Here is a 27,533-nt window from a genome sequence, read left to right as displayed (position 1 = left end):
GGAAAAGAGATACAAAGAGAGATCGGAGAAAGCACATGAGATCAACATAAAGTGACTCTTCCTACGAGAGAATTGTTTCCAGTTTCTCTTGAAAGTCAGCAGATGACAATCAGGATTTTTTTTTTTTTGAGACAGGGTCTTGCTCTGTTGCCCAGGTTGGAGTGCAGTGGTGCAATCTCTGCTCACTGCAACCTCTGCCTCCTGGATTCAAGTGATTCTCCTGCCTTAGTCTCCTGACTAGCTGGGATTACAGATGTGCACCACCACACTGGCTAATGTTTGCATTTTTCGTGGAGATGTGGTTTCGCCATGTTGGCCAGGCTGGTCTTGAACTCCAGATCTCATGTGATTTGCTCCCCTTGGCCTCCCAAAGTGCTGGGATTACAGGCGTGAGCCACCACGCCCGGCTAACAATCAGCTTTGATTACACATTTTGATTGCAGCTTTGATCCACACATCACATGTGACAGCCACTTTCACTTTTTACTTTATATATTTCAAAAACTATGAAAAAAATTTAACAAACTTGTGATTAAAATTTTTATGATTAAAATGAAAACAACAACAAATTATGGACTCAAATTAAAATGGATGCTGCAACATAAAAAGTACTCATAGCTCAAGGTATTTTGAAGTAGAATTATACAAAATATATTTTCATTTAGATCCTTATTGAACCTATTACACACAATTGGAGATATACATTTAAATTGGTATGTGTACAGAGTCTAATTTGGAATTTAAGTACGTGATTTAATATAGCTAGATTGATCTCTATTGGCTGGGGTGGACACAGCTTTGTGACATTACCAGATTCTTAGGGTTTTTATAGAATTTAAGCTTTTCAGTAACTGTGGTGTGATTCTAGGATAATAGGCACCAAACAGCTAAGAGGAACATCGTCCTGTTAAGCATTTTAGGAACACAGTCCTGTTGAATTTTCACACCAGCACTGTGAGGTTGGAACAATGGGGACAACTATTATTCTCATCTCGCTAATGAGGGGACTGAGACTTGAGAGCTCAAATCACAGGAAGAATAAAGTTGGTACTGGCCAGGCGCTGTGGTTCACGCCCCTAATCCCTGCACTTCGAGAGGCGGAGGCGGGTGGATCACGAGATCAGGAGATCCGACCATCCTGGCTAACACAGTGAAACCCTGTCTCTAATAAGTATACAAAAAATTAGCTGGGTGTGGTGGCGGGCGCCTGTAGTCCCAGCTACTCAGGAGGCTGAGGCAGGAGAAAGGCATGAACCCGGGAGGCAGAGCTTGCAGTGAGCTGAGATCCCGCCACTGCACTCCAGCCTGGATGACAGAGCCAGGGTCCGTCGCAAAAAAAAAAAAAAAAAAAAAAAAAGTTGGGACCTAACTCTTGTGATCCAAGAGACTGAAATAGACACTTCTATATCCATTAAGATGGACCCTAAGGTTAAGGAAACCAAGTTACCTGTGGGTTGAGGGTTCAGGGCCTGGCTGGTGAAGCAACTCTCTAAGTTCCTCTGGCTACAAGAAAATGCACACTTGCTAAACTCCAGAGCAATGGGCGCCATCAGTCCCCTCCTACCTCTTTTTTTTTTTTTTTTTGGATCTATTCTTTTTTTTTTTTTTTTTTATTCTTTAAGTTATAGGGTACATGTGCACAACGTGCAGGTTTGTTACATATGTATCCATGTGCCATGTTGGTGTGCTGCACCCATTAACTCGTCCTTTACATTAGGTATATCTCCTAATGATATCCTGAATTGAACAGTGAGAACACTCGGACACAGGAAGGGGTAAGTCCCCTTCTACCTCTGATATACGATCCAGACCACATAACTGACTGGAAAGGCAACCAGTCAAAGCAGTTGTGGATCTTAAGTCAGTTTCAGTTAGTTTATAGAGGATGTGCACAAACTGTCTTTGTGTCCTATGGTTCAACTTTTGGTGTAGAGCCACATTCCTCCTCATTATTTATTTCATTTTATTTATATATTTTTAGAGTTGGATCTTGCTCTGTCACTCAGGCTGTGGCGCAGTTGCTCTATCACAGCTTACTGCAACCTTGAACTCCTGTGCGCAAGGGATCCTCCTGCCCCAGCTTCCTAAGTAGCTGGGACTATAGGCATGCATCACCATGTCCAGCTAATTAAAACAATTTTTTTTTTTTTTTTTTGGTAGAGATGGGGTTTTGCTATGTTGCCCAGGCTGGTCTTGAACTCCTGGGCTCAAGCAATCCTTCCTCCTTGACTTCCCAAAGTGCTGGGGTTACAGGTGTGAATCACCATGCCTCGTCTTCCGTCTTTTTTTTTTTTTGAGATGGAGTTTCGCTCTTGTTGCCCAGGCTGGAGTGCAATGGCATGATCTCAGCTCACTGCAACTTCTACCTCCCAGGTTCAAGTGATTCTCCTCCCTCAGCCACCCAAGTAGCTGAGATTGCAGACACACACCACCACGCCCGGCTTTTTGTCTTTTTAGTAGAGACGGGGTTTCACTGTGTTGGCCATGCTGGTCTCCAACTCCTGACCTCAGGTCATCCACCCGCCTCAGCCTCTCAAAGTGCTGGGATTGCAGGCTTGAGCCACCGCGCCCGGCTTTTCCATCTTATTTTAATGCTAAAATCCTGCCCCAAAGTGAATGTGGGATGTATGTTATATGTATATGTTTATCCATTGTGCATGCACTCTGCTCTCATCTTAAATTGGTACAGCTTTTCCAAACCTCCTGAATGTTTATGACTCTGTTGTGTAATACAGATCTAGTGAGGCATAAAACCTAACTTGTGCTTCCCCTTTTCAAAGAGGGAGCACCTGTGGCTCATGCTGGAGACTTTCTTTTTTTGGTTTGCAAACCAATACTGCCAATAAAGCTCTCTCTTTTCTTTTCCCTTCCTCCCTCCCTCCCTCCCTCCCTCCCTCCCTCTCTCTCTCTCTTTTCTTTCTTTCTTTCTTTCTTTCTTTCTTTCTTTCTTTCTTTCTTTCTTTCTTTCTTTCTTTCTTTCTTTCTTTCTTTCTTTCTTTCTTTTTCTTTCTTTTCTTTCTTTCTTTCTTTCTTTTCTTTCCTTCTTTCCTTCTTTCTTTCCCTTCCTCCCTTCCTCCCTTCCTTCCTTCCTTCCTTCCTTCCTTCCTTCCTTCCTTCCTTCCTTCCTTCCTTCCTTGCTTCCTTCTCTTCTTTCTATTATTTATTCATCTTGACGGTCTTTTGAACAACACCCAAAACCCTCTCCTTCTGAAGCCATCCCTATAAACTTTATAAAAATAATCAGAGGCCGGGCGCGGTGGCTCAAGCCTGTAATCCCAGCACTTTGGGAGGCCGAGACGGGCGGATCACGAGGTCAGGAGATCGAGACCATCCTGGCTAACATGGTGAAACCCCGTCTCTACTAAAAATACAAAAAACTAGCCGGGCGACCTGGCGGGCGCCTGTAGTCCCAGCTACTCGGGAGGCTGAGGCAGGAGAATGGCGTGAACCCGGGAGGCGGAGCTTGCAGTGAGCTGAGATCCGGCCACTGCACTCCAGCCTGGGCGACAGAGCGAGACTCCGTCTCAAAAAAAAAAAAAAAAAAAAAAAAAAATCAGAGAAGAAGAAAGGGGGAGAAGTGAAAACAAGCCGAGCTTGCAGTACATCCAGGATTCACCACCAGGTCAGCTTGCTCTCTGACCTGCTTCCTTCTAGCTGTTTGGTGCTATCCTAGAATCACACAGATCCTAGATAACAGTTTCCCTTTACTGCTCTATAGGTAAAAACTTAAACATGATAAAACATGAAGTTTCAGCCAGGTGCCGTGGCTCACGCCTGTAATCTCAGCATTTTGGGAGGCGGAAGTGGGTGGATCTCCTGAGGTCAGGAGTTCCAGACCAGTCTGGTCAACATGGTACTAAAAGTACAAAAATTAGCCGGGCGTGGTTGTGGGCACCTGTAATCCCAGCTACTGGGGAGGCTGACGCAGAATCGCTTAAACCCAGAAGGTGGAAGTTGCAGTCAGCCAAGACCGTGCCATTGCACTCCTGCCTGGGCAACAAGAGCGAAACTCTGTCTCAAAAAAAACCAAACCAAAACAAAACAAAAACCATTAGCTTTCCCCTTGAGATATTCTTTCAGGTCCTGTGTACCAGTGAAGCTACTGGCTTCAGCTGCTCTGAAGGACCACAGGAGGAGCTGAGTCACCAAAGAAGGCAGTTTCCATCTCCTGATGATTTCATCTGCTGTACCCTGAACAATAAATGACCCACACTTTCCAGCCTCCACATCCTCCATGATCCCTTTAAAAGCCCCAGTCCAGAACTCCTTGAGGAGATTGATTTGAGAATCTTCTCCCATTTCCTCGCTTGGCGCCCTGAGATTATTAAACTCTCTCTCTCTCTTTTGTTTTTTTTTTTTTGAGATAAGGTCTTGATCTGTCACCCAGGCTGGAGTGTAGTGGCCTGAGCATAGCTCACTGCAGCCTTGAACTCCTGGGCTCAGGCAATCCTTCCATCTCAGCTTCTTGGGTAGCTGAGACTACAGGTGTGTACCACCATGCCTGGCTTTTTTTAAAAAATTTTTTTAGTAGACACAAGGTCTTGCTATGTTGCCCAGGCTGGTCTTGAACTCGTGAACTCAAGAGATCCTCCTGCCTGGGCCTCCTGAAGTGCTGGGATTACATGTGTGAGCCACTGTGCTCAGTTAATTTTTAATTTTTTTTGTAGACATGAGGGTCTGCTATATTGCCCAGGCTGGTCTTGAACTCCTGGCCTCAAGTGATTCTCTCACCTTGGCCTCCCAAAGTGTTGGGATTACAGGTGTGAGCCACTACACCTGGCCTCATTAAGCTCTTTCTCTGCTGCAAACTTTGCTGTCTTGGTGATTGGTATGTTACTGTGCAGTGGGCATATGAACCTGTTGGTTGTATAAGACTTCTAGAACCTTGCAAACTCTTACCACCATCTCACCCTGCCTTGCTAGGAAAGAGGTTAGAGCTGTTATAAAGGGGAACATAGAGTGCATTGGTTACGTATAGTCCCACCATCATCATGAATGCTGCCCTCAAAAGCTTTCTTAGGAAACTGTCCATGACACAGGGTGGGATTCAAGCTCACCGATTAGCGGTTCCATAAAGGTGAGGCCTGGAGGCTGCAGAAATGGCCACAATCACAGCGGGAACGCCATAGCCCACTGGGAACATGATCCACTTCATGAGTCTGTTGATGCTTGAGTAGTTGACCACCGTCAGGTTCCGTGCAGTGAGGAAGAGGTGCAGGCCCTCCAGCAGCATCCAGGTGAAGGCGGCCAGGTAGAGATAATGCAAGGCACCAGCGATGATGGCGCACAGCACCTCAGGGAGGAGAAAGGAATGCCTGAAGGGGTTGTCAGGGTGGAGTATGGCCCTAGGACCTCTCCTTGACATTGGCTTTGGGTTCAGAGCACCTGACATCAGACCAAGGGCATTAAAAGTAAAGGGGAACTGGATGCAGTGGCTCATGTCTGTAATCTCAGCACTTTGGGAGGCTGAAGTGGGAGGACTGCTTGAGCCCAGGAGTTTGAGACCAGCCTGGGAAACTTAGTGAGACCCCATCTCAATTATATTTAAAAAAATAAAGATAGTTGATAGTCAAGGCTAGCGTTGGTCATCTGGGCACCAACCCCTTCAACCTGCCCTTGGGACTGAAAGTGGTGCCACCTCCACCTATGCCACTTTGCAACAGATCACCAGAATGTATCCCTCCTTTTTAACTAAGACTTTGTATACTTTGAGCAATGTCTCCTTTCCTCATCCACTTCCCCACTCAACCTCTGGGAACCTCCTTTCTACTCTCTACTCCTACTGTACTGCCTGGTGACTATAGTTAATAATAATATATTATGAATTTCAAAGTTGCTAAAAGAGTGGATTTTGTTTTATTTTATTTCTTTCAGACAGTATCTCACTCTGTCACCCAGGTGGAGTGCAGTGGCACAATCATAGCTCACTGCAGCCTTGACCTCTCAGGCTCAAGTGATCCTCCCACCTCAGCCTCCCGAGTAACTGGGACTACAAGTGTGTACCACCATACTTGCTAAGTTTTGCAGAGACGGGGTCTCACTATATTGCCCAGGCCAGTCTCCAACTCCTGGGCTGAAGTGATCCTCCCGCCTCAGCCTCCTAAAGTGCTGGGATTACAAGCATGAGCCTCCACCCACAGTCCAAAAAGAGTGAATTTTCAATGTTTTCATCACAAAGAAATGGTAAGTATGGAAGTGATAGATATGTTCATTATCCTGGTTTGATCATTTCATAAGGTGTACGTCTATGAAAACTTCACATTGTACCCCATAATTTTATACAATTATTATTTTTCAATTAAAAATAAAATTGAGGGAAAAAGTTTCACTTTAGCATAAGAGATTGTGATTATGATTCTTTTTTTTTTTTTTGAGACAGAGTCTTGCTCTGTCACCCAGGCTGTAGTACAGTGGTTGCAATCAAAGCTCACTGCAGCCTCGAACTTCTGGGTTCAAGTAATCCTCCTGCGTCAGCCTCCCAAGCAGCTGGGACTACAGATGTGCACTACTATGCCCAGCTAATTTTGTTATTTTTTTTGTTTTTTGTAGAGATAAGGTCTCACTATATTGCCCAGGATGGCCTTGAACCCCTGGCCTCAAGTGATCTTTCCACCATTGCCTCCCAGTGTGCTGGGATTACAGATGTGAGTCACTGTGTCTGGCCCAAGGGATTATTTGAAACTGAAGGCAGTTGAGAAGAAGCAGAGACAAAAAAAGCTCTCTGCCCTCCCCCTATTTGCCTAAAAGCAAGACATACCTTTATGTACTTGTCTTTTTTGAGGAGGGGGGGTGAGAACACTTAAAATCTACTTTGTTAGCAATTTTTCAATATACAATATGTTGTTCTTGACTATGGTCATCATGATGTACAACAGCTCTCTTGAATTTATTCTTTCTGTCTAGTTGAAATTTGGTATCCTTTGACCAGTGTCTCCCTAAACCCCTTCCCTGCTGCCCTAGTCTCTGCTAACAACCATTTCTGCTCTTTGCTTTTGTGAGTTTGGCTATTTTAGATTCCACACGTAAGTGAGATCATGCACTATTTGTCTTTCTGTACCTTGCTTATTTCACCCAGCATAACACTCTCCAGGTTCATCCATGTTATCACAAATGGCAGGATTTCCTTCTTTTTCTGAAGACTGAGTAGTACACCAGGACATTAATTTACAAAGGTATTCCTCCTACCTATTCTCTTCTTTCTACCCTCCTACCCTTGCTATGGGGAGGACGAAAGTTGATCACCAAGACAACTTATTTATTTGTTTATTTAAGATGGAGTTTTGCTCTTGTTGCCCAGGTTGGAGTGCAATGGCACAATCTTGGCTCACTGCAGCCTCTGCTTCTTGGGTTCAAGCAATTCTCCTGCCTCAGCCTCCCAAGTAGCTGGGATTACAGGTGCTCACCACCATGCTCAGCTAATATTTTGTATTCACCTAGTTTCACCAAGTTGACCAGGCTGGCCTTGAACTCCTGACCTTAGCTGATCTGCCCACCTCGGCCTCCCAAAGTGCTGAGATTACAGACGTGAGCCACTGTGCCCAGCCACCAAGACAACTTTAGATCCTCATTGGTCTGGAGCCAACGCTGGAGGAATCTACAAAACCAATGATATGGTTTGGCTCTGTGTCCCCACCCAAATCTCATCTTGAATTGTACTCCCATAATCCCCACGTGTTGTGGGAGGGACCCGGTGGGAGATAATTTGAATCATGGGGGCAGTTTCCCCCATACTGTTCTCGCGGTAGGGAATAAGTCTCACGAGATCTGATGGTTTTATCAGGGGTTTCCGCTTTTGGATCGTCCTCATTTTTTTCTCTTGCTGCCACCATTTAAAAAGTGCCTTTTGCTTGGGAGGCCGAGGCGGGCAGATCACGAGGTCAGGAGATCGAGACCATCCCGGCTAATACGGTGAAACTCCGTCTCTACTAAAAAAATACAAAAAATTAGCCGGGCGAGGTGGCGGGCGCCTGTAGTCCCAGCTACTTGGGAGACTGAGGCAGGAGAATGGCGTGAACCCAGGAGGTGGAGCTTGCAGTGAGCCGAGATGGCGCCACTGCACTCCAGCCTGGGCGACAGAGCGAGCCTCCGTCTAAAAAAAAAAAAGTGCCTTTTGCCTCCCGCCATGATTCTGAGGCCTCCTCTGCCATGTGGAACGGTAAGCCCATTTAAACCTCTTTTTCTTCCCAGTCTCGGGTGTGTCTTTATCAGCAGCCTGAAAATGGACTAATACAATCAGTGATACTAATTATCTATCACTCATTTCTCAGATATTTGCCTTCCCATACTTTGCTGCCCCTAAAGACCAAAGATCTTTTTCCCTTCTCCAAAAATTTATCATTCTTTGTCAAAAATGCTGTTGTTCTAAACTACCTCTTTGAGAATGCCTCATTCCCTGGGTATCTCCCGTGTATATATGAAATATACATGTTAATAAACTTCTGTTTACTTTTTCTCTTATCTGTCTTTTGTTATACGGGTCCCAGCTACCGGAATGGTAGCGGGAAAATTATATTTTTCTCCTCTACAGACCCAAAGACATTTTTTTAAGGAATCCAGCGCAGGCTTGCTCCATGAGCTCAGTGTCCCTTGGGGCAGGGCAGGGCATCCTCTGAGACACTGTCAGTACCTTGGATTCAGTTTGGTCAATCCCCACGAGGAAGAGGAGGTGGGCCAGGAAGAGGCAGATCGAGAGCTGCAGATGCAGTGAGGTGCTGGTGTTCTGGATGGCTTTGCACAGGAGGAAGGTGAGGGCCGCCACGAGGAGGCACAGCAGAGACAGGCTCAGCCCCACATAGGTGATGATAGTCAGCACAGGATCCTCCTCCTGGGACCGAGAAAAAGAGTTCACAGTTATGCTTTCCTGCGCTGGGATTATGGCTCCCTCCTTGAACTGGGGCATCCTAGACGCAGGCACCAAGCCCGGTAGTAGTGTGTGGCCGTTAGACTTCTGATGTAGATTGCTAATGTAGACTGCTAATATAGACTACTAATATAGATTGCTAATGTAGATTGTTAACGAGATTGTTAACGTAGACTGCCAATGTAGATTGTTAACGTAGACTGCCAATGTGGATTGTTAACGTAGACTGCCAATGTGGATTGTTAACGTAGACTGCCAATGTGGATTGTTAACGTAGACTGCCAATGTAGATTGTTAATGTAGACTGCTAATGTGGATTGCTAATGTAGACTGCTAATGTAGATTGCTAGACTGTCTTTTTTGTTTTCAGCTTTATTGAGGTGTATACTTAATGTACCAAAAATTGCACATATTAAATGTATACATTTTGATGAGTTTGGACATATGCATAGGTAGGGCGGCAGAATATGTCACCATCCCCTCAAAAAAAGTAGAATGGCAGTTACCAGAGGCTGGGGAGAGGAGAGAGAGAGAACAGGGAGCTGTTTAAGGAGTGGAGTTTCAGTGTTGCAAGATGAAAGAGTTCTGGAGATGGATGGTGGTTGATGATTGCACAATATAAATGTACTTTACTGAACTGCATATACATTGAAAAATGGCTAAGATGGTAAATTTTGTGTTCTGTGTATTTTGCCACAATCTTTACAAAGTGTTTTTTGGGCCATGGTATCTCACACCTGTAATCCCAATGGCTTTGGGAAGCTGAGGTGGGAGGATTGCTGGAGGCCAGGAGTTCAAGACTGGCTTGAGCAACAAGTGAGACTCCGTATCTAAAAAAAATAAGCATTTTTGGCCGGGTGCGGTGGCTCAAGCCTGTAATCCCAGCACTTTGGGAGGCCCAGACGGGCGGATCACGAGGTCAGAAGATCGAGACCATCCTGGCTAACACGGTGAAACCCCGTCTCTACTAAAAAATACAAAAAACTAGCCGGGCGAGATGGCGGGCGCCTGTAGTCCCAGCTACTCGGGAGGCTGAGGCAGGAGAATGGCGTAGACCCGGGAGGCGGAGCTTGCAGTGAGCTGAGATCCGGCCACTGCACTCCAGCCTGGGCGACAGAGCGAGACTCCGTCTCAAAAAAAAAAAAAAAAAAAAAAAAAAAAAGCATTTTTGTATGCAGAGGGCTTGTGCTATGCAGTACCAGTTTGATCACAGAGCTCATACTAATGATGGGATTTTAAAAACTTTTTTAAGTTCAGAGATACATATACAGGTTTTTTACACAGATAAACCGCTGTTGCGGGGGTTTGTTGTACAGATTATTTTGTCACCCAGGTATTAAGCCTGGTACCCATTAATTGTTTTTACTGGCCCTCTCCTTCCTCCCGCTCCCACCCTCCGATAGGCCTCAGTGTCTGTTGTTCCCCTCTTTGTGTCCATATATTCTCCTCATTTAGCTCCCACTTATAAGTGAGAATGCGAGTATTTGGTTTTCTGTTCCTGTGCTCGTTCACTAAGGATAATGGCCTCTGTCTCCATCCATGTCCCTGCAAAGGACATGAGCTCATTCTTTTTTATGGCTACATAGTATTCCATGGTCTATATGTACCATATTTTCTTTATCCAATCTACCATTGATGGCCATTTAGGTTGATTCTGTGTCTCTGCTATTGTGAATAGTGCTGCAGTGAACATACATGTGCATGTGTCTTTATGATAAAATGATTTATATTCCTTTGGGTATATACCCAGTAATAGGATTGCTGGGTTGAATGGTAGTTCTATTTTCAGCTCTTTGAGAAATTGCCACGCTGCTTTCCACAATGGTTGAACTAATCTGCAATCCCACCAACAGTGTGTGTTCCTTTTTTTCTGCCACCTCACCAGCAACTGTTATTTTTTCACTTTTTAGTAGTAGTCATTCATGATGTGGTTACAGTAATCATGTGTTTTCTGAGACCGAGTCTTGCTCTTTCACCAGGCTGCAGTGCAGTGGCACGATCTCGGCTCACTGCAACCTCTGCCTCCCAGGTTGAAGCAATTCTCCTGCCTCAGCCTCCCGAGTAGCTGGGACTACAGGGGTGCGCCACCACACGTGGCTAATTTTTGTGTTTTTAGTAAAGATGGAGTTTCACCATGTTGGCCGGGATGGTCTTGATCTCCTGACCTCGTGATCTGCCTGCCTCAGCCTCCTAAAGTTCTGGGATTACAAGTGTGAGCCACTGTGCCTGGCCCGGTCATCATGTTTTTGCCCTGGAGTCCTACAGTCAGAGCAACTGAGGTCAGCCATGTAGACACTGCGTACCTGTGTGAATGATCGCCCAATACATACCCTGAACACCAAGGCTCAGGTGAGCTTCCCGGCTGACAACACTTCACATGCGTTGTCATAAGTCATTGCTGGGAGAATTAACTGCATCTGTGTGACTTTCCTGGGAGAGGACACTGGAAGCTTGCACCAGGTTTCTCCTGGACTTCTTATCTTGTGTCTTTTCCATATGTTGATTTTTTTTTTTTTTTTTTTTTTTTTTGAGACAGAGTCTTGCCCTATCACCTAGGCTGGAGTGCAATGGCATCATCTCAGGCTCCCTGCAACCTCCGCCTCCCAGGTTCAAGCTATGCTCTTGTCTCAGCCTCCCGAGTAGCTGGGATTACAGGCATGTACCACCATGTTCAGCTAATTTTTGTATTTTTAGCAGAGATGGGTTTTTGCCATGTTGGCCAGGCTGGTCTCAAACTCTTCTTTTTTTTTTTTTTTTTTTTTGAGATGGAATCTCACTGTGTCACCCAGGCTGGAGTGCAGTGGCGTGATCTTGGCTCACTGCACGCTCTGCCTCCCGAGTTCACACCATTTTCCTGCCTCAGCCTCCCGAGTAGCTGGGACTACAGGCTCCCGCCACCACGCCCGGCTAATTTTTTTGTATTTTTAGTAGAGACTAAAATAGTATTTTTAGTGTTAGCCGGGATGGTCTCGAGCTCCTGACCTTGTGATCTGCCTGCCTCGGCCTCCCAAAGTGTTGGGATTACAGACATGAGCCACCGCGCCCGGCCTCAAACTCTTGATCTCAGGTGATCTGCCCATCTTGGCCTCCCAAAGTGCTGGGGTTAAAGGCATGAGCCACCATGCTTGGCCTTTTTTCAGTTTTTTTAAAAATAGCACTTATTACCATTTAGTAGGGGCTCAGAAAGTATTTGCTGGAAGAATAAAACATTTACATCATACCTGGCTGGTGAGGGCCATCAGGACAGCGAAGGCTGGACAGGTGACTGCAATTACACATGGTGTGACTCTTGTTCACGTGTATCAGGAAGCAGCCATCCCTGGACCACAGGCCTCCCTGCTTTGTGGTCTCCCAGTAGACACAGAAGACCTTTTTGATACTGTGGTTCGTCTGAAAATAGAAAGGGCTCATTGTCTTTGTCTTTTTTTTTTTTTTGATATGAAATCTCACGTTGTTACCCAGGTTGGAGTGCAGTGACTCAGTCTCGGCTCACTGCAACCTCCGCCTCCTGGGTTCAAGGGATTCTCCTGCCTCAGCCTCCCGAGTAGCTGGGGTTGCAGACGTACACCACCACACCGGGCTAATTTTTGTATTTTTCGTAGAGACAGGGTCAACTATGTTGCCCAGGCTGGTCTTGAACTCCTGGATTCAAGCAATCAGCCTTCCTTTGCCTCCCAAAGTGCTGGGATCATACAGGCATATGCCACCGCATGCAGCCAGCTCATTGTCTTTCTCCTCAGGAGGGACAGTTCTCAGTGTTGGCCTATGCCAGGGTGCCACCTGCTAAGGCACCTATGCCAGGGTGCCACCTGCTAAGGCACCTATGCCAGGGTGCCACCTGCTAAGGCACCTATGCCAGGGTGCCACCTGCTAAGGCATCTGTGTGAAGTGTGACTTAGGTGATTTCTGTTTTGTTTGTTCGTTTTTGAGTCAGGGTCTCATTCTGTCGCCCAGGCTGAAGTGCTGTGGTGCAATCACAGCTCACTGCCGCCTTGACCTCCCTGGCTCAAATGATCCTCCCATCTCAGCCTCCACAGTAGCTGGAACTACAAGTGTGCACCACCATGCCCAGCTAACTCTTGTGTTTTTAGTAGAGATGGGGTTTCAACATGTTGCCCAGGCTGGTCTTGAACTCCTGGCCTCAAGCAATCCTCCTGCCTTGGCCTCCCAAGATGCTGTGGTTATGGGCATGAACCACTGCACCTAATTTCTATTTTATGTGGCCACCAGGACTCCCGATCAATAACCGCAGCTCTTTTGGGATTTCATGTAACATAAAATAAAGCAAAGTCTCCCTGGGAACGACAGTTTCAAGAGATTTCATTGGTTTTAGAACCTTACCCCAACCATGGGAGTAAAAAAAAAAAAAAAAAAAAACAAAAAACAAAACCAGTGGAGTCTGAAGCTCACATAATGTTTTTCCCTAAAGTCTCTCTAAGCCAAATGTCCCTGGTTGTTGTATAATCAATTTTGTCTCTGACTCCCTTACATCACGGTAATTGCTCATGCAATGAGAGGCATGGTATAGGAAAGAAATGTCATGAGGAGAGAGATTAAAATTAGCCTTTGAAGCCGGGTGCAGTGGCTCACGACTGTAATCCCAGCACTTTGGGAGGCCAAGGTGGGTGGATCACCTAAAGTCAGGAGTTGGAGACCAGTCTGTCCAACATGGCCGGACCCCATCTCTACTAAAAATACAAAAATGAGCCAGGCGTGGTGGCACTCGCCTGAAATCCCAGCTACTTGGGAGGCTAAGGCAGGAGAATCGCTTGGGCCCGGGAGGTGGAGGTTGCAGTGAGCTGAGATTGCACCACTGCACTCCAGCCTGGGCGACAGATTCCAATTCCAAAAAAAAAGAAAGAAGGAAGGAAAGAAAGAAAGAAAGAAAGAAAGAAAGAAAGAAAGAAAGAAGGAAGGAAGGAAGGAAGGAAGGAAGGAAGGAAGGAAGGAAGGAAGGAAGGAAGGAAGGAAGGAAGGAAGGAAGGAAGGAAGGAAGGAAGGAAGGAAGGAAGGAAGGAAGGAAGGAAGGAAGGAAGGAAGGAAGGAAGGAAGGAAGGAAGGAAAAGAAAAGAAAGAAAGAAAATAGAAAAGAGGCTGGATGAAGTTCATACTTATTATTTCAGGGTTTTAAGAAGTTGAGGTGGGAGGATTGCTTGAGGCCAGGAGTTTGAGACCAGCCTGGACAACATTATGAGTTCCTCTTGCTACCAAAAGTAAAAAAATTAGTGGGGCGTGGTGGCACACACCTGTAGTTCCAGCTGCCAGGGAGGCTGGGGAGGCTGAGGTGGGAGAGTCCCTTGAACCTAGGAGTTCGAGGCTGTAGTGAGCTATAACTGTGCAACTGCACTCCAGCCTGGGCAACAGAATGAGCCCCTTTCTCAAAAAAGTTAAAGATATAGGTCAAATTAACTTTAATAGGAAATTTTATTTAACCCACTATATTCAACATAGTATCTTTTAAATAGATCAGTATAAATTAATAATATAATCAGCATAGATATTATCAAGGAGATATTTCACATTCTTTTCTTCTTTTCTTTCTTTTTTTTTGAGACGGAGTCTGGCTCTGTCGCCAGGCTGGAGTGCAATGGCGCGATCTCCGCTCACCGCAACCTCTGCCTCCCGGGTTCAAGCGATTCTCCTGCCTCAACCTCCCAAGTAGCTGGGACTACAGGCACGTGCCACCACGCCCGGCTAATTTTTGTATTTTTAGTAGAGATGGAGTTTCATCATGTTGGCGAGGATGGTCTCGATCGCTTGACCTGGTGATCCGCCCATCTCAGCCTCCCAAAGTGCTGGGATTACAGGCATGCCTTTTCTTCTTTTGTTTTTTTGTTTTAATTTACTTCTTTTTAAAAATTTATTTTTAATTTATACATTATAATTGTGTCTATTTATGGGATACAGTGTGATGTTATAATTTTTGTATTTGCATACAATGTAGAATGATTAAATCTAATTCTTTTTTTTTTTTTTTTTTTTGCATTTATTCTTATTGGTTCTCTGAACTTCCTGGATCTGTGGTTTGGTGTTTGACATTGGTTTGGGGAAATTCTCAGTCACTTCCCTCCCTCCCTCTTTTCCTTCCTTCCTTCCTTCCTTCCTTCCTTCCTTCCTTCCTTCCTTCCTTCCTTCCTTCCTTCCTTCCTTTCCTCTTTGTTTCTTTCTTTCTTCTTCTCCTTCTTGTTTTTCTTCTTCTGATAGAGTCTTGCTCTGTGCTCCAGCCAGGAGTGCAGTGGTACAGTCATAGCTCACTGCAGCCTCCAACTCATGGGCTCAAGCGATCCTCTTGCCTCAGCCTCCCAAGTAGTTGGAACTATATGAGCATGCCAACAATCAAGCTAATTATTTTCTTCTTATTAAGTCTTCAAAGGCTGATTTATAAGATGTAAATCTGGAATTACTGTCTTCAAAATCTCGATTCAGACCAGCCACATTTCAAATGCTCAATAGCAACAGGTCCTCCTGACTATGACCCTGAACAGGGCGGGTCTAGAACCACAGCCTGGGATGATACATACATTGTTTGGCCTGCCTCCTTGAGACCTGGCAAGCTCAAATCACACCTACGACCCACCTTCACGTGCTGGAAAGTCAGCGTCACAGACTTGGAGAGAGACACGTTCCTTTTGGGTCCAATAGCAGCACTCACTACCTGAGAGTTCAGAAACACTCGCTCTTTCTCATCCGTCTCTTCAAAAAAAGTTGCATTTATGATGTTTCCAAGAGAAGAATATGAGATAAAGGCAACGGCACTGGGACCTGAGGAAACAGAAAAATTGAATCATTTTTCTTTTCTTTTCTGTTCCTTTTCTTTCTTTTTTTTTTTTTTTTGAGATGGAGTCTCGCTTTTGTTGCCCAGCCAGGCTGGAGTGCAGTGGCATGATCTCGGCTCACTGCAACCTCCGTCTCCGAGGTTTAAGTGATTCTCCCGCCTCAGCCTCCAAAGTAGCTGAGATTACAGACACACACCACCATGCCTGGCTAATTTTTTGTCTTTTTAGTAGAGACAGGGGTTTCACTATGTTGACCAGGCTGGTCTGGAACTCCTGACCTCAGGTGATCCACCTACCTTGGTCTCCCAAAGTGCTGGAATTACAGGCATGAGCCACCGCGCTCAGCTAATTTTTGCATTTTTAGGAGAGACAAGGTTTCACCATGTTTGCTAGGGTGGTCTTAAACTCCTGACCTCAGGTGATCTGCCTACCTTGGGCTCCCAAAGTGTTGGGATTACAGGTGTAAGCCACCATGCCCAACTCAAAAACTAAATCTTTAAAAGCGTCTCCAAAGCCAGGCAAAGTGGCACTACCAGTGACTTGGGAGGCTGTAATCCCAGTGACTTGGGAGACTGAGACTAGAGGATCATTTGAGCCCAGGAGGTTGAGACTGCAGTGAACCATGATTACACGACTGCACTCCAGCCTGGGTGACAGAGCAAGATCCTGTCTCAAAAAAAAAAAAAAAAAAAAAGTGAATTGTATTCAGTGGCATTGAGTACATTCACAATGTTTTCTTCACCTCTATGTCGTTCCAAAACATTCTCATAACCTCCAAAAGAGAGCCCATTCCCATAAGCAGTCCTCACTGAGCCCCTGGGAACCACCAACCTGCTTTCTGTCTCTATGAGTTCACCTATTCTAGACATTTCATATAAATGGAATCATACACTGTGGCCTTCTATATCTGCCGTGTTTCATTCAGCATCATGTCTTCAAAGTTCATCCATGTTGTAGCATGGATCAGTGCTTCATTCCTTTTTCTGACCAAATAATATTCCATTATATGGATATACCACCTTCTATTTATCCAGTCTTTCACTGATGGACATTGGAGTCATTTTCATTTTCTGGCTATTTTGAATAATGTTGCTGTGAGGACAGTGTGTTCTTACGTATATTAATTTTTTTTTTTTTTTGAGACAGTTTCCCTTTTTTTTGCCCAGGCTGGAGTGCAATGGCGTGATCTCAGCTCACTGCAACCTCCACCTCCAGGGTTCAAGTAATTCTCAGCCTCCCGAGTAGCTGGGATTACAGGCACCCAGCACCACACCTGGCTAATTTTGTATTTTTTAGTAGAGACGGGGGTTTATCCATGTTGGTCAGGCTGGTCTCGAACTCCCAACCACAGGTGATCTGCCTGCCTTGGCCTCCCAAAGTGCTAGGATTACAGGCCTGAGCCACTGCACCTGGTCTGCCATTTTTTAGAAGAGTCATTCTCAGCTGGAGCTTAAATCCTGTGATCTCTGGAGGGTTCGTTATAACAGAGTGCTGGGGCCAGGCAAGGTGGCTCACACCTGTAACCCCAGCACTTTGGAAGACTGAGGGAGTGGATCAGCTGAGATCAGGGAGTTCGAGACCAGCCTGGTCAACATGGTGAAACCCCCATCTCTACTAAAAATACAAAAATTAGCTGGAGGTGGTGGTGCATGCCTGTAATCCCAGGTACTTGGGAGGCTGAGGCTGGAGGATCGCTTGAACCTGGGAGGCGGAGGCTGCAGTGAGCTGCGATCATGCCACTGCACTCCAGCCTGGGTGACAGAGTGAGACTCCATCTCAAAGACAAAAAACAAAAAAAACAAAAACAAAACAAAACAAAGAATGTTTTCATACAAACAACCCACTTTTTGCATTTTGTGGAACCATCAAAGTCTGGTAACGCTGAGATGATGAATAATAATTATTTCTTCTTACAAAGGCTGTAGGTACTATGGACACCCTGGCTTGAATCCCTGGGATTCTTGGTTTCTTTTTTTTTTTTTTTTCTATTATACTTTAAGTTCTAGGGTACATGTGCACAACGTGCAGGTTTGTTACATATGTATACATGTGCCATGTTGGTGTGCTGCACCCATTAACTCATCATTTACATTAGGTATATCTCCTAATGCTATCCCTCCCCCCTGCCCTCCCCACAATAGGACCCAGTGTGTGATATTCCCCTTCCTGAGTCCAAGTGATTTCATTGTTCAATTCCCACCTATGAGTGAGAACATGCGGTATTTGGTTTTCTGTTCTTGCGATAGTTTGCTGAGAATGATAGTTTCCAGATGCATCCATGTCCCTACAAAGGACACGAACTCATCCTTTTTTATGGCTGCATAGTATTCCATGGTGTATATGTGCCACATTTTCTTAATCCAGTCTGTCACTGATGGACATTTGGGTTGATTCCAAGTCTTTGCTATTGTGAATAGTGCTGCAGTAAACATACATGTGCATGTGTCTTTATAGCAGCATGACTTATAATCCTTTGGGTATATCCCCAGTAATGGGATGGCTGGGTCAAATGGTATTTCTAGTTCTAGATCCTTGAGGAATCGCCACACTGTTTTCCACAATGGTTGAACTAGTTTACAGTCCCACCAACAGTGTAAAACTGTATGCTGATGAATTCTGCTTTAAGCATCGGTGGCTCTGCCTGGGAACTTCCATGGGTGTGAATTTGTGTTTGGCCTGCACAGAGGACAGGCTGGAAGAGCTTGAAAGTTCAGCCCCCAGAACAACCCTCCACCAGTGATAGATCAGAGCAGATGGACAGACATCCTAGCTCCCTCTCCCTGAATGGGCAACTCAGTGGGATTGTGCCTCAGGTATCCCAACAGCAACCTGCTCACTCAGGTACCTACCTCATTGACTGCCTTTTCTTGCCTGTCTTACTTTACCTCTTACCTACTGTGATGGTTCATTTTACATGTCCACTTGGCTAGGCTGTGGTCCCCAAACATGTGGCATGGATGTTGCCGTGAAAGTGTTTTAAAGATGAGATTAATGTTTAAATCAATAGACTTTGAGTAAAGCAGATTGCGCGCTATAATGTGGGTGGGCCTCGTCCAATCAGTTGAAGGCCTCAAGAGAAAACAGACTGAGGTCTCCTGAGAAAAAGGGAGTTCTGGCCTCAGACTATCTTTGGATTAAAGCTGCAGTATCAGCTCTTCCTTGTGTCTCCTGCCTGCCTGCCCACCCTGCAGATTTTGGACATGTCGCCCTTCCATAGTCACGTGAGCCAATTCTTTAAAATGTCTCTCCGTGTCTCTCCTCATCTCTTTCTTTCCTTCTCTCTCCCCATCTCTCCCTTTCCGTCTCTCTCTCCCTATTTCTCTCTCCCCATCTCTCTCTTTCCATCTCTCTCTTTCAATCTCTCTTTTGATCTCTCTCCACATCTCTCTTTCCATCTCTCATCTCTCTAATTCCATCTCTCTCTCCTATCTCTCTCTTTCCATCTTTCTCCCCATCTCTGTCTTTCCACTTCTCTCTTTTGATCTCTCTCTCCCCATCTCTCTCCCCATCTCTCTTTTTCCATCTCTCTCTCTCCATCCCTCTTTCCAACTCTCTCTCCCCATCTCTCTCTTTCTACCTTTCTCCCCATCTCTCTCTTTTGATGTCTCTCTCCCCATCTCTCTTTTTTCATCTCTCTCTCCCCATCTCTCTTTCCATCTCTTTCTCCCCATCTCTCTCTTTCCATCTGTCTCTCCCCATCTCTCTCTTCCCATCTTTCTCTCCATCTCTCTCTCCCCATCTGCCTTTCCATATCTCTTTCTCTCCATCTCTCTCATCTCTTGCTCTCTCTCTCTCTCTCTCCTTTCTTCCCACACCCCCACAGCCTACGCTCTTTAGCTCTTTACTTATGATTCTCTGGAGAAGCCTGAGGAATATACCCATTGTTGTTCCTGAGGATCACCTCCCAAAGAAACTTCTCACACTTCTTTCAGGGTTTGCTTCTGGGTAAACCCAAACTGGGACACAGGGAGAACAGCACTCCCCTACCCTCCCAGATTGCAAAGAAGTCCCTCCCATACTGAATGATAGAAAACCTCCATTTTGGGAAAATGTCTTTTTTTTTTTTTAAAGGGAAAATCTTCAATATCACAGTTTGAGGGTAACAAGCCCATTAGGGGAGAGCCCAGTGGGCTTGTTTCCCCACGCCTCACACAATGACATGGCTCTGTATGAAGGATTCTGAATGCAGCCATCACGCGTACCTTGTGTGTCTCCCTGGATGACGTCATTGCAATGGATGTCCATTGAGTTCATTTGTACGTTCAAGTTGAATGTCTGTCTTTCTTCAGAGCAATTGTCTGTAATCACTCGAGTTTCAATAGCTGGTAAGAAAAGCAATGGGCAGCCTTAGTGATATGGTAAGAAGCTTTAAAAATATGCATAGGAACGGGACACGGTGGTGCATGCCTGTAGTCCCAGCTACTCAAGGGGCTGAGGCAGAAGGATTGCTTGAGCCCAGGAATTCGAGCCCAGCCAACACAGTGAGATGCTGCCTCCAAAAAAAAATGTTCATAGCAACATAAATGGCTCACATATACTGAATGTCTAGGATGTGTCGGGCACTGAGCTAAGAGCCGTACACATGTCACCTTATAATAACCTATAACCTCACGAGGGACCATTCTATAGATGAGGAAACTGAAATCAGAAGTTAGGTAAGACTCTAACTCCTGAAACCAAGTTCTTAACTAACAGCTCCTAGCATACACCTTTGAAGAAACAGTTCTATTTCTAGGAGTTTATTCTCAGAAAACGATTGTGGACGGAGGGCAGATTTAGCTACAAGAAAGTTCATAGCAGCTTCAATGATAATGGCTTATCATTGAATTATCTAGATGTTCAACAAGAAGCAATTGATGAAATAAGTGATGACATGGGCTGGGCACAGTGGCTCACGCTTGTAATCCCAGCACTTTGGGAGGCCATAGTAGGTGGATTGCTTGAGGCCAGGAGTTCAAGACCAGCCTTGCCAACATGGTGAAACCCCATCTCTACTAAAAATACAAAAATTAGCTGGGTGTGGTGGCATGTACCTGTAACTTCAGCTACTTGGGAGGCTGAGGCACGAGAATAGTTCGAACCGGGAGGCAGAGGTTGTGGTGAGCTGAGATCGCGCCACTCCACTCCAGCCTGGGTGATAGAGTGAGACTCTGTCTCGAAAATAAGTAAGTAACTAAGTAAATAAATAAATAAGTGATGACATATCCCTATGGTGGGGAACCAGGCTTCAAAGAAAAATAAAGTCACAAATGAATTGCAATAAAGAAAAACTCGGGGCCGGGCACGGTGGCTCAAGCCTGTAATCCCAGCACTTTGGGAGGCCGAGACGGGCGGATCACGAGGTCAGGAGATCGAGACCATCCTGGCTAACACGGTGAAACCCCGTGTCTACTAAAAAAAAAAATACAAAAAACTAGCCCGGCGAGGTGGCAGGCGCCTGTAGTCCCAGCTACTGGGGAGGCTGAGGCAGGAGAATGGTGTGAACCCGGGAGGCGGAGCTTGCAGTGAGCTGAGATCCGGCCACTGCACTCCAGTTCGGGCGACAGAGCAAGACTCCATCTCAAAAAAAAAAAAAAAAAAAAAAAAAAAAGAAAAACGCGTGAGAAAAAAGGTAACCATGTGAGTGATGGATGTGTTAGCTAATTTGATTGTGATTATCATTCCACAATATATATCAAGTCATCCTATTGTACACCTTAAATATATACAATTTTATTTATAAATTACACCTTAATAAAGCTAAAAAAGTTAAGCTCTCGAAAATATGTATCTTAAAAGCAGACAGCCCAAGACTGGCTGTGAGTTGGAAATTGTTGAATTGGGTGATGGGTACATCCGGGATTTTATTCTCCTATCTCCTTTTGTGTGTATTAAAATGTTAAAAAAAAAAAAAAAAAGAAGCAAGCAACAAAATAGCACATCAAGAATGACACTATTTTATGGCTGGGTACAGTGGCTCATGCCTGAATTCCCAGCACTTTGGGAGGCTTAGACCGATTGATTGCTTGAGGTCAGGAATTCGAGACCAGCCTGGCCAACGTGGTGAAACCCCATTCTACTAATATACAAAAATTAGCTGGGCAGGGTGGCAGGCGCCTGTAATCCCTGCTACTAGGGAGGCTGAGGCAGGAGAATTGCTTGAACCCAGGAGGCGGAGGTTGCAGTGACCTAGATCATGCCACTGCACTCCAGCCTGGGCAATAGAGTGAGACTCCATCTCAAAACAAACAAACAAACAAACAAACAAACAAACAAAAAAGAATGACACTATTTTAGCATTCTAGAAAATATTACTGGCTTGTCTAATACTGACTCTCAGTTTTTGAACAGTTTACAAGTATTTAATTATGTATTAATGTTTTTGGCCTACTGTTTCATTCATTTAGTATGTTTTAATGAATAGAAATTCTTGAGCTCAGTATAAGTGAATTTATTGTTATTATTATCATTATTATTGAGATGGAGTCTTGCTGTTTTGCCTAGGCTGGAGTACAGTGGCGCGCTCTCAGCTTACTGCAACCTCTGTCTCCCGGGTTCGAGCAATTCTCCTGCCTCAGCCTCATGAGTAACTGGGATTACAGGCATGCACCACCATGCGTGGCTAATTTTTTTGTATTTTTTAAGTAGAAACAGGGTTTCACCATGTTGGCCAGGCTGGTCTCGAACTCCTGACCTCAGATCATCCATCTGCGTCAGCCTTCCAAAGTGCTAAGATTATACGCATGAGGCACTGTGCCTGGCCGAATTTATTATTATTATTATTATTATTATTATTATTATTTTCCGAGATGGAGTCTCGCTGTGTCACCCAGTCTGGAATGTAGTGGTGCGATCTTGGCTCACTGCAACCTCTGCCTCCGAGGTTCAAATGGTTCTCCTGACTCAGCCTCCTGAGCAGTTGAGATTACAGGTGTGCACCACCACACCTGGCTAATTTTTGTATTTTTAGTAGAGACAGGTTTTCGCCATGTTGGCCAGGCTGATCTTGAACTCCTGACCTCAGGTGATCTGCCCACCTCGGCCTCCAAAAGTGCTAGGATTACAGGCGTGAGCCACCTCACCCTGCCCACAATGTTAATTTCATCATCCATTGTATTATCGCTTGTTACTCTGTTATTTTTATAAAACCTTAATTTGACTTATTTTTATATTATTTAATATTTTCCAAATTAAACTATGTGTTTCACATAAAAAAGAATGACACTATTTTAGTAATATTTCATAATACTAAAGAGTGGAAAGATAGAATAATCATAATTATAGCAATTACTACTGTAGCTTTTTTCTTTTTTAAAAGTTTGAGTCGTTTAGCTTCTGAGGTATCCTAGTCCTAAGTGCATTACATGCACTTTTATTATCTCTATTAAATTTTTTTTCGAGACAGGCTCTCACTCTGTTGTCCAGGCTGGAGTGCAGTGGTGCAGTCTCAGCTCACTGCAGCCTCAAACTCCTGAGCTCAAGCGATCCTCCCACCTCAGCCTCCCAAGTAGCTGGGACCACATTTGTACACCACCAGTGTCCAGCTAATATTATCCCCATTTTATTGACAGGAGAATGAAGCCCAATGAATTGAGGGCACTGGTCTCAGATCAAACAATTAGGACGTGGCAAAATCAGGAGAGATGAGATTTATTTGTATTCTGGAAAATGGTTTAATTTTGAACCAAAGTATCCAGATTCCAGTTTTCCAAAAAGAATAGGCACTGAGTTTTTCAAAATCTGCTCTTTTTTTTTTTTTTTTTTTTTTTTTTGAGACGGAGTCTCGCTCTGTCGCCCAGGCTGGAGTGCAGTGGCCGGATCTCAGCTCACTGCAAGCTCCGCCTCCCGGGTCCACGCCATTCTCCTGCCTCAGCCTCCCGAGTAGGTGGGACTACAGGCGCCGCCATCTCGCCCGGCTAATTTTTTGTATTTTTTAAGTGGAGACGGGGTTTCACTGTGTTAGCCAGGATGGTCTCGACCTCCTGACCTTGTGATCTGCCCGCCTCGGCCTCCCAAAGTGCTGGGATTACAGGCTTGAGCCACCGCGCCCGGCCCAAAATCTGCTCTTTTTTTAGTTTAGGTAGAGTCTTGCTCTGTCACCCAGGCTGGAGTGCAGTGGTGTGATCTAGGCTCAATGCAACCTTTGCCTCCCGGGTTCAAGTGATTCTCCCACCTCAGCCTCCAGAGTAGCTGGGATAACAGTCACTAGCCACCACGCCTGGCTAATTTTTGTATTTTTAGTAAAGATAAGGTTTCACCATGTTGCCCAGGCTGGTCTCAAACTACTGGCCTCAAGTGATCGCCCCACCTTGGCTTCTCAAAATGCTGGGATTATAGGTGTGAGCCACCCTGCCCAGCCCAAAACTTTTTTTTTTTTTTTTAAATGAGACAGGTTCTTGTTCTGTCATCCAGGTTGGAGTGGCAATGGCATGATCATAGTTCACTGCAGCCTCAAACTCCTGGGTTCAAGCCATCTTCTCCCTCAGCCTCCTGAGTAGCTGAGAGTGCAGGTACAAGCCACTGCACCTGGCAAATTTTTAAATTTTTTTAAAAGGATGGGGTCTCGCTATGCTGCCCAGGATGGTCTTGAGCTCCTGGGCTCAAGTAATTCTCCCACCTCAGCCTCCCAAAGTGCTAGGAATACAGGCGTGAGCCATCACGCCTGGTCCTCAAACTACATTTAAGTGAAAATTCCAGACCTGGGATTGGAAACTATTGGCAATCTTCTGAATAAACAACTTTATTAGGTATAATTGATGTCTAACCAACTGCACATATTAAAGTGTACAGTCTGGTGAGTTTTGTTGGGTGCATACACCTCTGAAACCAACACCACAATCAAGGCAGGAAGATTTCCACCACCCCTAATAGTTTCCCCAGATTTTCTCATGCCCTTGCCACCCCTCCTTCCTGCCCCTTGCTGTCACTCTAGATAAGTTTGCGTTTTCTAGAATTTGTATGCATTTATGTAATTTACATAAACGGACTCATGTGGTCTATTCCATTATTTTTTTTCTAATTGCCTAAACCAGATCCCAGCTGCTAACCAGTCCCCAGTGTGTATCAGGCCTCATTGTTGTCTTACCCACACTACTGTTTTGGATTTTCTGGACTTTTTGTTCTGGAGCTTTCAAGGCAGTTTCTAGAACTTTCGATTCCACATCCCAGAGAATAGTGGTAGCTGTGGATGAGATTTCTTGCCTCCCTTCTGTTCTCCATAAAGTCTGATTGCTGAGAAGTGACTCAAATGTGTCCACAATCTTTTGCAGCTTTGAAGACATAAAGAATTTTCATTTTTTAAAAATGTAATCTGGTAAGTCCCATATCCAAAAGAGCAGTAGAAAGCATGAGAAAGCAGGCTCTGGAGCTGGAGGAACCACATTCAAATCCTGGCACTTCACCATGTCCCAGCTGTGTGACCTGGGGCAAGTCGCTCAATCACTCTGTGCCCCAGGACAGGAAAAGGAACTCCTAGGGTTTTCTGGAGAATTAAATGAGTTAACAGATGCTATGCTTTTAGGACAGTGTCTGTACCTGGTAAAAGCTATGTAAAGGTGAGTCATTATTATTATTTTTGAGACAGAGTCTTGCTCTGCCACCCAGGCTGGAGCGCAGTGGTGGGATCTTGGCTCACTGCAGCCTCCAGCTCCGGGGTTCAAGCGATTTTCACGCCTCAGCCTCTTGAGTAGCTGGGACTACAAGTGCAGGCCGCCATGCTTGACTAATTTTTTTATTTTTATTTTTATTTTTATATAGACAGGGTCTTGCTATGTTGCCCAGGCTGGTCTGGAGCTCTGGGGCTCAAACGATTCTCCTGCCTTGGCCTTCCAAAGTGATAGGATTATAGGAGTGAGCCACCGTGCCCAGTTGGGTTAGTTATTATTAACATTTTTTTGCCAACAAGGTAGTGATAAGTTTGTTAGAAATAGACCAGTCGTTCTCAATTAGGGGGTGATTTTTTTTTTTTTTTTGAGACGGAGCCTTGCTCTGTCACCCAGGCTGGAGTGCAGTGGCCGGATCTCAGCTCACGGCAAGCTCCGCCTCCCAGGTTGACGCCATTCTCCTGCCTCAGCCGCCCCAGTAGCTGGGACTACAGGCACCCGCCACCACGCCCAGCTAATTTTTTTTTGTATTTTTAGTAGAGACGGGGTTTCACCGTGTTAACCAGGATGGTCTCTATCTCCTGACCTTGTGATCCTCCCGCCTCGGCCTCCCAAAGTGCTGGGATTACAAGTGTGAGCCACCGCGCCTGGCCTGAGGGGCGATTCTTCTACTCCCTCCACAGGGCACATGTGGCGATGGCTGGAGACATTTTTGGTTGTCACTGTCACAGCAAGGGAGTGGTTGCCACTATTGAAGCAGTGTCATTGTTTGGGGCAAATACCTGGAGTTTGTCATCTTGCGCCAAGATTAAGGACATGGACACGCATGAGGAGTAAGTTTAGGAGGGGAGTTTAATAGGCAAAAGAAAGAGAAAAGAGGGCCGGGAGCGGTGGCTTATGCCTGAAATTCCAGAATTTTGGGAGGCTGAGGTGGGGGTGGATCACCTGAGGTCAGGAGTTCAAGACCAACCTGACCAACACGGTGAAACCCCGTCTCTACTGAAAATACAGAATTAGCGAGGGGTGGTGGCACATGCCTGTAATCCCAGCTACTTGGGATGCTGAGGAAGGAGAATGGCTTGAATCTGGGAGGCGGAGGAGGCAGAGGTTGTAGTGAGCCAAGATCGCGTCACTGCACTCTAGACTGGGCGACAGAGCGAGACTCCATCTCAAAAAAAAAAGAAAGAAAGAAAGAAAGAAAGAAAGAAACAAAGTAGAACAGCTCCCTCCCTTGCGAGAAAGAGGGATGCCCGAAAGGAAAATCCCGCTCACCGACTAGATTTTACAGTCAGGCACTAGATTTTATAGTCAGGCTGAGGAGGGGGTGTCTGAATTAGGTAGGGCCCACAGATGGGTTGGGCCAGGTGTGACATTTACATACTGCTCGGTGAAGGCTGGTTGCCCTACCCACTTGGCCAGTACCATCTTGTCTGCTCCTTACTGTACAGGCGACTGGCAAAGAGAAGGGAAGATGGAGCTGCCATTTTGATCATGTCTAGTCTCAGGTAGCTTTATCGTATTGGCACAGCTGCTGGCATTGACCCATAAGCTTCCAGCTTGCTTGTCTATGTCTGCAGCTCGATTTTACAGGCTGCTCTTTGTTAGAAAATAAAATGATTCACTTTGTGAGGCCAAGACGGGCGGATCACGAGGTCAGGAGATCGAGACCATCCTGGCTAACATGGTGAAACCCTGTCTCTACTAAAAATACAAAGAATTAGCCGTGCGAGGTGGCGGGCATCTGTAGTCCCAGCTACTTGGGAGGCTGAGGCAGGAGAATGGCGTGAACCCAGGAGGCGGAACTTGCAGTGAGCTGAGATCACGCCACTGCACTCCAACCTGGGCAACAGAGCGAGACTCCGTCTCAAAAAAAAAAAAAAAAAAAAAAGGAAAATAAAATGATTTGCCTAAGTAATTTCTTTTTAACTCCTATATCACTATTTATTTATTTATTTTTGAGATGGAGTCTTGTTCTGTCACCCAGGGTGGAGTGCAGTGGCGTGATCTCGGCTCACTGCAACCTCCGCCTCCTGGGTTCAAGTGATTCTCTTGCTTCAGCCTCCTGAGTAGCTGGGATTACAGGCATGCACCCCCATACCCGGCTAATTGTTTTATTTTTTGTACACATGGGAGTTTCATCATGTTGGCCAGGCTGGTCTTGAACTCCTGACCTCAGGTGATTCACCCACCTTGGCCTCCCAAAGTGCTGGGATTACAGGTGTGAGCCACCGCGCCCGTCCTGAGTACTTGATTCTTTATTTGTTCATTACTTCAATGACAGTTCCTTGAACTCCTAATTTGGGGTTGGTCTTATTT

The 27,533-nt window shown here is 45.4% G+C and overlaps 1 protein-coding gene across 1 annotated transcript in view; it reads right to left on the bottom strand.

Annotated features, from left to right (window-relative positions):
* The window catches only part of LOC104661036 (adhesion G protein-coupled receptor E3), a 60,633-nt gene that overhangs the window by 12,345 nt on the left and 20,755 nt on the right, over positions 1–27,533 (bottom strand). Inside the window, 7 exon segments of the mRNA XM_010361558.2 lie at positions 5,058–5,293; positions 8,627–8,824; positions 12,082–12,111; positions 12,113–12,250; positions 15,438–15,622; positions 19,839–19,958; positions 24,701–24,884. Of these exon segments, the coding sequence (XP_010359860.2) occupies positions 5,058–5,293; positions 8,627–8,824; positions 12,082–12,111; positions 12,113–12,250; positions 15,438–15,622; positions 19,839–19,958; positions 24,701–24,884 (1,091 nt within the window).

Source organism: Rhinopithecus roxellana, chromosome 8 (assembly GCF_007565055.1).
Source record: "Rhinopithecus roxellana isolate Shanxi Qingling chromosome 8, ASM756505v1, whole genome shotgun sequence".
NCBI classification, from domain to species: Eukaryota; Metazoa; Chordata; class Mammalia; order Primates; family Cercopithecidae; genus Rhinopithecus; species Rhinopithecus roxellana.
The sequence above is the reverse complement of the archived record's forward strand: the minus strand, read 5'-3'. Positions and strand labels throughout refer to the sequence as shown.